The sequence below is a fragment of the Grampus griseus genome (genome assembly GCF_964374135.1).
Source record: "Grampus griseus genome assembly, chromosome: 1".
Classification (NCBI taxonomy): Eukaryota; Metazoa; Chordata; class Mammalia; order Artiodactyla; family Delphinidae; genus Grampus; species Grampus griseus.
The window spans coordinates 72,117,640-72,129,397 of NC_139017.1; the positions used below are offsets into that span (position 1 = coordinate 72,117,640).

An 11,758-nucleotide genomic window follows, 5' to 3' on the forward strand; every position below is an offset into this window, starting at 1 on the left:
GAAAACCTCACTTATCTTGATATGATAGCTTGTAAAATGGAGGTAGTAATGGGTTGCAGGCTCTGTTTTGACAAGCTCAGAGAGATACAGGGCAGCGAGTCATAGCTAAAGATGACTCCACTTACTTAACTGGGACTAGCTGTCAGCTGCTGTGGGCAGAAGTGGGAATTCAGGGAAGGGGCAGATCACCACCACTTATTTTTGCCCCTTGAACTCCTGGCTGAGAGCTAGACCCCAGATAAAACTAGGTAATCTCAACAAACAAACAACCAACCAAAAAACAAAAACCAAAAAAAAACCCAACTAGGTAATCTCGTCCAGGGGTGGCTTCAAAGCCCCTTTTAAACCTATTCTATTGATGTCATTCCAAGCTCTCTCGCTTCAGAAAACCTTTGGAAAGGAGGCTGCGGCTAGAAGAGCGATGTGAATCTTCTCGCTGGGCTTAAAGGGTTGAACTGTGGTGGCCTCTCCAATTATAAAACCCGTTTAACGATAAAATAACGCGTTTGTCTAAGCTCCTCCCCAGCATGACGTCACCAGACACACCCCTCGAGTCCTCGCCTCATTTCATATCCAGAAAGACCTATTTTCCCTGTGGGGCATATACGGATTTGCTTTAGCACATGCATTAAAATGCACAGATAAACAGGCAGTTTTGAAAACTTTCTCAACATGAACACGTTTATTCTTTTTTTTCATGTTTGTAGGGTTGTGTGGAAGGCAATGTGAGGTTCACTTAGGAAATTTTAAGACGTCACCCCCCCTCAGAGGAAAATAGTTGCGTCCAATTCCCGCCCCCCAACGTGTCACGCGTGTCGGCTAAGAAGGCGGGACCGTGACGTCAGAGTCTGGGCGTGTTGGACGGTTCCAAATGAGTTCTGGTAGGGGAGCTTTTATAGGCTCGAAGGCTGCCCTAGGAAGTAACCTTCTTTCTCTCCATAATCCATTTGTGCAGGCTTTAATTTAAAGTCACGGAAGCACGTGTGCGGGCTGACAGTCCTCTCCACGGCCATGAAGAAGACGGGGGCGGAACCCCTCCTTGTTGCCACTCCACCGAGTGGCCGCGTCCATTCTGGGCCAGGTGGCCTGATTTAAGGGGTAGGGAAAAGTGTCAGTTTTAGGGATCTCAAAGGGTGGCGGCCCCATGGCCCCGCTGGGAGGCGCCCCGCGGCTGGTGCTGCTGTTCAGCGGGAAGAGGAAATCCGGGAAGGACTTCGTGACCGAGGCGCTGCAGAGCAGGTGTCCGCGGGGCGGGGAAGGGGGAGGACCGGGGCGACCCCGAATCACGTGACACGAGGGGTATGTTGGGGTGTGATGGAGTGAGCTTTGGAGTTGAGGTCCTCGGGTTGCAGGGCAGAAGGAGCGCTGGGCGGCGAGAAGTGAAGGACTGTCACCGTCACGTAAAACAGCAGTCTGCACACGCCCGCCTCAAAGAACCAGGCGGCCACCTCTCCGAAGACTGTAAGCTGTAGGTCTCTCCACGAAGCATTAGTAACAGTTACTACCAAGGCACTTTTTATACATCATTCTTAATCCTCCAGACAGTGTTGCGAGGTAATGGTTGCAGAAAAGGAAACTGAGTCACAGATAAAGGATTTGCCTCAGACAACACCTCAGTTGTATCAGACTTCAAAGACGAATCCTTGCCCAACACACCAACTAATCGCTGCGGTTTACTGAGCCTTTATTGTGTGTCACATAGTGTTGTTAGGTACTGCGTAGTATTATTAATCAGTATCTCCATTTCACAGATGAAGAAACTGAGACTCTGAAAAGTTAAAAACAAACAAACAAAAACCCAAACCCAAGCTTGCCAGAAACACAAAGTAATCAGTAGATCCAGAACTCAAATTCAGCTTTAGCCTAGCTCCAAGGAATGGGTTCCTTTTGCTTTACCTCACTGCTTCTCCTAATAATACCTTTTGCTCAGGTTTTCTCCCAAAGCAAGATGTTCTGTGTGGGAGCATTTTTGTTGGGCTAGGAGAGCACAGAAGCCTGAGAATGTGGAGTGGGGCTCCTCTCCTCTTGAAGGCCAGTGTGGTGAGGGTAACAGGAGGCTGCTTTGGGGCACCATGGGGGTTCTAAGAGGTTGCGGAAAAGCCCAGGGCAGAATTTGCCGCCCTAATCTTTCACCACTAAGTATCCGCCACCTTTTCCTAAGTAACATTTCTTCTTACCACCCAACACATAAATCAATTCGCGATCAGAAGCGCAGGCTCTGGAATTAGACTGCTGGGATTCAAATCCTGACTCAACCACTTATTCGAGTGTGATCTTGTACAAGTTTCTTTTCTTTTTTTTAAAATAAATAAATAAATAAATTTATTTATTTATTTTTGGCTGTGTTGGGTCTTTGTTGCTGCGCACGGGCTTTCTCTAGTTGTGGCGAGCGGGGGTTACTCTTCGTTGCAGTGCGCGGGCTTCTCATTGCGGTGGCTTCTTTGGTTGCAGAGCACGGGCTCTAGGTGCGTGGGCTTCAGTAGTTGTGCCACGCGGGCTCAGTAGTTGTGGCATGTGGGCTCTAGAGCGCAGGCTCAGTAGTTGTGGCGCACGGGGCTTAGTTGCTCCACGGCATGTGGGATCTTCCCGGACCAGGGCTCGAACCCGTATCCCCTGCATTGGCAGGTGGATTCTTAACCACTGCGCCACTAGGGAAGCCTGTACAAGTTTCTCATGAGAAAGTTTTGTCATCTGTGAGATGGAGATAATAATAGGGTGATTGTAAGGATTAAATGAGATAACGCACATGAAGGGCTTGGAACAATTCTTGGCATTTAGTAAAGGCATAGGAACTAAATGTTGGCTTTTATATTTATTTTACCCATATTGGCTTTGTTACTTGCAACGGTGCTTTGGGTGAGTCAGTTTTCCTCATTCAACCTCAGTTTCCTCATCTGAAACCTGGAAATAAGAACATCTATCTCACCATGTCAGTGTTTAAGTGAATCTGTAAGCATCTCAAGGTCAGGGCAGAAATCATGTATCTTATTCACATTCGTATCACCTGGATCCAAATATAGAACCCAACAAATGGTTGGCTGAGTAAATTGAACAACTGAATGAATGAGTTATTTATGTGTGGTGACCAAGTCAGTTGAGACTGAGATACCCCTGGCTGTGAGAGAACTAGTTCAGGGGCCCAGCAGTAACTGAATCCAGCCAGAATATTGCTAGGATGTTCACACTATAATTATGCTTTTATTTGTTTTCCCTGTTAGTTTCAGGGCTCTTTCACATTCGAGTTTCATAATAATCCTGTGGGAGACAGAAAAGAAACTGTTATCCCCATTTTACAGATGAGGAAAGCAGGGAAGTTGAGACCTGACAAAGTTATATAGATGCCAGTAGCAGAAATGGGGCTTCACTCTTCTGGGGCCTGGAAGCTTTAGGTTAACGGGGTTCGGATCTCCCTGTCTCACAGACTTGGAGCTGACGTGTGTGCTGTCCTCCGGCTCTCCGGTCCACTCAAGAAGCAGTATGCTCAGGTAGGTGGTGGTTCTGTGGCATCTGGTGGGCTGGAAGAAGCCAGCTCCTGAGCTTTGGTTGCTGTGCTGTTGCTTGAGTCACTAAAAGCATCTCTCTGACTCCTTTTGGCAGGGTGGCAGACGGCTCTCCGCTTTCTATAAGTGGACCTTTTGGGGGCATTTTCTGTTTAAGTTTCTTTCTCATTGGCCTTACTCACCTGAGGCCACCTCCCTAGAGCGTGTTCAGGAAAGTGTGTCCAGAAAAGGCTGTAGACGCGAGTTGGCAGCTGTGTTATTGGTAAGGGTCTGTCCCCTTATTCAAAAAGTATGACACACATCACCCCCCCTCCCCCCATTAAAGCTGGCCTGCAACAACCCTTGGAATTCTCCCCTTAGAAATGTAATCACATGACAAAAGCAAGATGTAGAACACTGTATAGAGAATGCTGCATTTGTATAAAAATGGGGAAAATTGTAAATATATTTGCTCATATACTTAACCATTCAACAAATATTTATGGGGTGCATTCAGCACCGTTCTAGGCGCTTGGGATGTGTAAAAGCCTGGGCAGGATACATAAGAGACTGAACCATTGGCTGCCTCCAGGGAAGGGACCTACATGGCTGGGGAACAGAGGAGGGAGAGAGATTTTTCACTGTAAACGATGTTTATCTTTTGAATTTTGAACCATGTAGATTAAAAAAAATAGGACTGCAAAAAATAAATAGGAACTCTCAGGATCTTAGACTTCAGAAAGGGAGCCTGGAGGGTGGGATTAGCTCCCCACACAATGAAGAGCCTGATCTTCGCTTACATTTCTGTCCTTGACCTCTAGGTGCACCCTTCCGGGGACCTGTGCTCGTGGCCCCTTGGTCAGTTGGCCTGAGACTGAACTTCTGGGTCCACACAAAATGAATTTGTCCCCTCCTTCCATATGACGGCCCCATCTCCATGGGAAGCATTCTCCTGTACCATCGGGTCTTCTCCCACCACCTAAACAGACCCATTTGTAGGATGGCAGCCTGGGGGATCCTGGGAATAACAGATTCAGTGGTTTTCAATATATATATATATTTTTTTAGTGGGAACCTTTCCCAAATGAAATTGGATGCAGAAATTCCTTGTATCCCGTAGATAGACTGGGAGCGACTCTGAGTGGAGCAGAGGCACTCAGCCTTCCCCAGTGGGGCTTGGGCACCTCCAAACCCCAGGGCTCAGAGGAGCAGTTTGAAAACCACTGATCTGCTTCCAAACTTCCCAAATTAGGCCCCACTCCAGACCAGTGATCCAGGCTGGAGGGTGGGTAGGGTGAGTGGGCAGGAGTTTGCATTTCTAAAACCCCAGTAGGAGACGGATAGGCCAGCCTGTGCCCACTGTTTTTAAGTCCAGCACCACTTAATCCATTACTCCCATTTGAAAACAAATTCAAAATGAAATGTTAATGCATTGATTTTTTAAGTTGCAATGGGGAATATAATTGACAAGCAGACCAAAATGCTCCTGGTGGCTAATCTTCCCCTGTGGTAAAAAGTACATGGTAGGGCTTCCCTGGTGGCGCAGTGGTTAAGAATCCGCCTGCCAATGCAGGAGACACGGGTTTGAGTCCTGGTCCGGGAAGATCCCACACGCCGCGGAGCAACTAAGCCCGTGTGCAACTGCTACTGAGCCTGTGCTCTAGAGCCCATGAGCCACAACTGCTGAGCTCACGTGCCACAACTACTGAAGCCCGTGCGCCTAGAGCCCGTGCACCGCAACGAAGAGAAGCCCCTGCTCGCCGCAGCTGGAGAAAGCAGCCAAAAAAAAAAAAAAAAGTACATGGCAAACTAGTTTATAGTTTATAAATGGGAGATGGCTGCTGGCCCCACCTTGGAATAGGGGTCAGGTAGGTGATTTACCTTGCTGGGTCACGGCCCCTTCAGTTTGTACGTGAAGAAACTGAGTCTTTCGGGAGAGGGTCTTGCTGCAGTGAATGCCAGGGGAGCTGAAACCTGAACTGAGTGATGTTTTTCAGACCCCCTCCCATCCTGGGGCCCTCTGGATGGACCCTCCTGCTCGTCAGTGTCCCTGGAGAAGGGAAGGCTGGGTCTGGAAGGGGTTACCTGGGGTAGTCAGAAGAGCCCCTCCTGCTCCAGGGGTCCAGGAGTGCCCAGAGCCAAATGTAGTGATGCTGATGCAGCAAAGGTGGCAGGAATTTGGGGATGAGGAAAGGGGTGAGGGGAAGGGGAGAGAGACAGGGAAGCCAAGTCTCCTGGGCTTTGGGATGGGGACAAATGATGCCAGAGGGGGTGTGGAAGGACACAGAATGTGATGTTTTCGGATTTCCCACTTTAGTTGAAGACTAAGCCTGCACCCAAGGGAGGTAAACTAATTTCAGGTTTAGTTTAAGCCAGAAATAATTGGGAAGGTAAAACTGTTGCAAAAGAGAAAACCACATCACACATTTAAAGACAAACTGAAACAATCTCTGGATTATCCCAAGGCGTTTCTTCCATCTGCCAGTGGTTGGGAGTTCTTAGTTTCTAGGGCCCTTTCCCCTGCAGGCCTCTGGCCTGGCGGCAACCCCACGAGTCCTTGCGGCAGCCCTCAGGGAGGGCACGTGAGGGGAGGGGTGGCCCTCCCTCTGTTTTAGGGAAGACCTAAGTGAGGTTGAGAGGGTGGTGGCATAAACAGAATGTGCTTTGGACAGGAGCACGGCTTAGACTTCCAGAGACTCCTGGATGCCAGCACCTACAAGGAGCCCTTTCGGAGGGACATGATCCGCTGGGGGGAGGAGAAGCGCCAGGCCGACCCAGGCTTCTTCTGCAGGAAGATTGTGGAGGGTGTCTCCCAGCCCGTCTGGGTAAGTGGGCTCTATGGCAGCATTAGGAAAATCTGTTTTCCCCAGCCCTCTGCCTCTCCCCAGACATATCTCACATGTGTCCATTTCTCTCTCCCTACGGCCAGCCCCTGGTCCAAGCCCCCACTGTCTCTCACCTAGACGGTCGTAGCAGCCCTCACACGGGTGCCTGCTTCGGCTCTTGTTCCTTGTGATCCATTCATCACACAGCAGCCAGAGTGACCTTTTAAAAACATCAACCAAGTCCTGTTTAGAACCCTTTGTCCCACTGTTTTGAAGGACAAAATCAAAATCTGTAACGTGAACTTCTGGGCCTTGAATGATTGGCTCCTGCTGCCCTTTTAGCCTCCTTACTCCTTAAGCTGCAGCAACATTGGCCTTCTCTCTGTTCCTCAAATAAATCAAACCCCTTCTGGAATCAAGGCCTCTGCCCGTGTCCTTCTACCTGCCCGGACTGCCCTTTCTATCCCTCTTCACCTGGTTAGCTCCAGCTCAGCTCCCATGGCACCTCTACAGGGAAGACTTCCCTGATGCCCAGGTCTTAACCGGCGCTCCTGGTCAGGTGCTCCCATAGCACCTTACCCTTTTCCCTCCTCATTCATTCTGGCAGCCAGTAGTATCTTCTTTTTTTTTTGGCGGTACGCGGGCCTCTCACTGTTGTGGCCTCTCCTGTTGTGGAGCACAGGCTCTGGACGCGCAGGCTCAGCGGCCATGGCTCACGGGCCCAGCCGCTCCGCGGCATGTGGGATCTTCCCGGACCGGGGCACGAACCCGCGTCCCCTGCATCGCCAGGCGGACTCTCAACCACTGTGCCACCAGGGAAGCCCCCAGTAGTATCTTCTTGTAGCAGGACTGGTTCCAGGTGATTTGGGGATACATCATGTGAAAATCTGATGAAGTCCCTGCTGTCAGGGTACTTACATTAAGCTAGGGGCAGAGGGAGTTAGGCCCTAATAAAATATAGAATATGTCAGGTGGAGATAAATACTAAGGGACAAAATAAAGCAGGCCAGGACTCTGAGGAGGGCTGGGTTGCTGCTTTATTAAAGGTGTCAGGAAGGTCTCACTGATGTGATGACGTTTGAGCAAGACCTGAAGGAAGTAAGGGAGTGACCCAGATGGATTTTTGTGGGTGAAGCGTGAGTGGCAGGAGGTGAGGTCAGATCATTGCAGATTCTCTGGAAGAGCCTGGGGTTTCTCTGAGTGAGATGGGGACTCACTGGAGGGTTTGGAGCAGAGGAGAGGCATGGTCTGCTCTAAGGTTTATAGAAAGCTCTCCCTGGCTGCTGCGGGAGGGCAAGAATGGAAGCAGAGAGGCCAGGCAGAGGATCTTTCCACAAGACAGCAAAATGGCCGTGGCTCAGCTTGGGGTGGTGGTGGAGTGGAGAGAAGGGGCGGATTCTGCACAGATTTTGAGGATAGAACCAATAGGATTTCCCGACATGATGGCTCTGGGGTGGAAGGACAGGAGACAAATCCAAGGGTTTTGTTCTGAGTAGCTAAACAGATGGAGTTGTGATTTTCTGAGATAGGGACGGTGTGGAGGAACAGGTTTGGGGACAAAATCAGGAGTTCCGTTTCAGAGTGGTAAGGTAGAGATGCTTGTTGAGATGCGCTGTGATTACATGGTAATTAGTGAAGCTGCATCTTTAGAGTCTGTCTCTCCCACCAGACAGTGAGCTTCCTGAGGGCAAGCACCAGGTCTGTTGTGCTCACCACTCTATCCCCAGTGCCTAGCACAGTGCCCGGCACACAGTAGGTGTTTGACATAGTACTTGTTTAAGAGCTGGGTGAATGAACATGTCCGCAGCATGGACAGAAACAGCTGACCTCTTTATTTGCTTATTCATTCGTTCATTGACCATGTGCTCCTGAGTGCTCCTTATGTGTCAGACGGTGCTAAGGGCCAGGAATAGAGCAGTGAATGGAGACACAGTCCTTCCCCTCATGGAGCTGACTCTACAGAGTGCAGATCAGGCAGTAAACACACAAACAGATAAATAGTGACGGTTTCATGAATACTTAGTGCTCAGAGAAAAATAAAAAGCATATAAGAATTGAAAGGGACAGGAAGGGAGCCAGGATGGTAGGGACAGCCTCTCCGAGGAGGTGATATTTGAGCAGAAACCTCCATGAAGCAAGGGAGCCTCCCTCATGATTATCTTGGCAGAGGGAGTAGGATGTGCAAAGGCCCTGAGGAGGAGACCCGGTTGGTATGTTTAAGAAACAGCAAGGTTGTCAGTTGGCTGCAGCAGAATGAATGAAGGGAAAATGATGGGAAATAGGTGCCAGATCTTATAGGTCCTTGTAAACTGGGGTGAGAGCTTTGGATTGTATTAGAATTATGGGAAAACTTTGAGAGATTTAGGGCAAGGGGCTGACGGGAATCACATTTACGTTTTAAAAGGTGCTGGGGGCAGGGACCGATTAGGGTATCTTTGTTTCTGGCACCAGTTTGCTCACCTGTAAAATGAGTGCATTGGATTGGCTGATCTGACTTCAAAGCTTGAGGTCTCTTCTTCAGCTCAGCGATGACCGACATGACCGTAGAATACAGTGTGGGCATATCGGGCTGCGGACTGCAGCAGTCAGGAAGAGCTGCCTGGAGGGAGGAGGGGATGTCCGTCCCAGCTGGCTGGGTAATAATAGGGAATGGGGCTACACTTTCCTGGGTTTTGTAGTCCATGCTCCTGTTCATTTGGACTGGGTTGGGGTCTTCTCCTCTTTCTCCCTTACCCCCTTGCCTTGTCCTGTTGCTCCCTGCACCATGTCCTGTTGGGCACTTGTTTGTGTCCTTTCCCTGCAGCTGGTGAGTGACACACGGAGGGTGTCTGACATCCAGTGGTTTCGGGAGGCCTATGGGGCTGTGACGCAGACGGTCCGCGTGGTGGCCACAGAGCAGAGCCGACAGCAGCGGGGCTGGGTGTTCACACCAGGTGAGCTGCTCACAACCTCTGCCCCAAGGCTCTGCACGCAGGCCAGCCGCCCCACCTGTAGACCAGGCCACCCACTCCTGGGCTCTCGGTCTGGTCTTCCGCTGTCTCCCTGGCAGGCTGTGGGGAGTGAGCAGGGGATTATAAAAAGGAGTCTGAGGCCTGGGGCTCAGGAGCACCTCCAGATTAAAAAGTGGAGTCGGGTAGAAGAAGGTATCCTTGGGGATGAAGGTTGCCCCGTGACCTTGTCCTGGTATCCTTACCTGGGCTGCCTTCTCCAGGCCAGTGGGCTTCTGGAGGTCTGGCTGGGACCCATTCCCCTGGTCCTTCACCTTTGCTTTCCAGCCTGGTGGGGGGACTGACAGTGGGTCAGAGGGTGGGCCTGACAAACTTCACTCCTGTTTGATTAACAGAGTAGGGGGAGGGGGGAGAGGAAGCTCTACTAGGCAGCCGTAGTGGTGCCAGCCCAGGACCTACTCATTCAGAGGCATAGCTCATATGTCTTCCCTGCCCTAGGTCATTGTGCCTTGGGGAAGTTCAGATCAGTGGGTACGACCCTTCCTAATGGCTGCTCACCTCCTGGGCACTCACTCTGGCCAGGCTCACGCTAAGCCCTTTAAACATTATCTCACTTTATAGTAGCAGCAAACCCACCAGGTAGATGCTCTTATTACCATTCTCATTGTCAGGTGAGAATGGCACACTCTGCCTTCCATGAGAACTGAAACAGAGATACAGGGATAGAAATGGACACGACCAGCTTCACATAAAATGAAAACGAAATGGCCATTTGGGTTGTCTGTGGTTTGAGATGGCAGTGACAAGTGAAGACTTAAGTCGGTGGGACCCTCTGGGGGGCTCAGGTGGCTGTGGACTGCTGAACCTGCTATCCTGGTGTTTCATGGGGTGGGGAAGTGCCCTTTGGGGTAAGTGGAGCTTGGTTCCGGAGGGACCGAGGGGAGTGCAAGGGAGGGTGGCTCCATGTGGCGTCAGCAGGCCACAATGCCCGATGCCTGGTGTTTGTCAGGAGGGATGGGGCCTGACCTCGCCGTACCTCCTCTGCAGGGGTGGATGATGCTGAGTCAGAATGTGGCTTGGACAACGTCGGGGCCTTCGATTGGGTCATTGAGAACCACGGAGATGAGCAGCACCTGGAGGAGCAGTTGGAGCACCTGATAGAATTTGTCCGCTCCAGACTTTAGCTGGCAGGTTCTAGGAGCGAGCGGGGGCTGCCAGGGTGAGGGGGGGCTCCCTGTGCCGAACATGTGGTTGCTGATGCTGGCCGAGGTTGGGGGAGCAGACAGAGGGCCTGTGTCAAGGTTTCTGGGGGCTGGTAGATGTCAGACAAGTTAAGAAACCACCAGGGACCTCATTTCTTCGTGGAAAGGACAGCCCTACCTCTTTACAAGGAGACTTAAAGGGCAGAGATGGGTGAGTTGGCTGTGCTTGAAGCAGAAGCATCACCATCTCCATGGGTGCCAGACCTGTCAGCCTGTGGTGGCCTTGCTTCCCCGACTGGATGCTATCGGCCCCTTGTTCTCGGCAAGAGCCTGGGGCTCCCCAATGTGGATACTAATAAACCTTCTTGGAGCACCTGCTCAGAGCTGGACATCTCTCATTTCCCAGGTGACAACCCAGCCTGTGTGGCTCCGTAGGGCCTGGGTTGTCCTGGTGGCTGTGGGTTTCTGCTCTGCCTCCCAGCTGGGCGGGAACATATCTTGCAGAGGCTGACCTTGATCCGGGCCAAGTGGGTAAAAGGCTTGTGTGTGTCTGAGGCAGGATTGGAGTCTGAGGGTCTTGTCTTCTGGGATGGCCCCGAGAGAGGCTCAGTGTTCCACAGAAAGTACCACCAGCAAGTGCCCAGAGGGGCTGGGGTGTCATAGAGGCGCCAGAGCTTGATGGCACCTGGTAACCATTGTTTGGCCCTGGGCAAGTCACCATAAACCTCAGCTTTCCCATAGAAGGCCTTGGGCTTGACCCCTTTTATTTATATAGCCTTATACAATTTCTAAATTTCTTCCAGATTCTTCACAGCCACCCTGTGAAATATTCGAGGAGTACATTTTCATCTGCATTTAGCAGATGCCAAGGACTCAGAGAAGTGAACAACTTGCCCAGGGTGGAGGGTTAGTATGTGTTTGTACTACGGCCAGGACACAGGCTGCCTGACTCCTAACCAGGCCCCTTGGCCACGTGCCTTTGGGGTATGGTGCAAAGCCCTGTGGCTCCTGGCTGTCCTCAGGCCTAGCCTGAGCCCACCAACTCTCTGGCCCTGGCTTTGTCCTCCTCCTACAAATCCTGTGGGTCCTCACTGATAAGGGGACAACCAAAGAAATTCCATCAGTTTCACCATGACCCAAACTGAACTCTACATATTCCTGCCCACATCTCCTCCCTACATCTCCTCTTCCTGATGCTAGTTCCCTGGCTCTTCAGTTAACCAGGCCTGAAAGCTTGACAGTCATCGTGGACTCCTCCATGTCCCCTGACTCCCGGCTAATCAGCCCCCAGGTTCTGTTAACCT

The 11,758-nt window shown here is 51.0% G+C and overlaps 1 protein-coding gene across 1 annotated transcript; it reads left to right on the plus strand.

Annotated features, from left to right (window-relative positions):
• The first annotated feature begins 962 nt into the window (after positions 1-962).
• PMVK (phosphomevalonate kinase) lies at positions 963-10,819 on the plus strand. Its single transcript, XM_082670181.1, has 5 exons — positions 963-1,239; positions 3,422-3,485; positions 6,152-6,304; positions 9,108-9,237; positions 10,300-10,819. Exons 1-5 carry the CDS (start codon positions 1,145-1,147, stop codon positions 10,434-10,436), a joined length of 579 nt encoding a protein of 192 aa, XP_082526307.1. The 5' UTR covers positions 963-1,144; the 3' UTR covers positions 10,437-10,819.
• Positions 10,820-11,758: the final 939 nt, after the last annotated feature.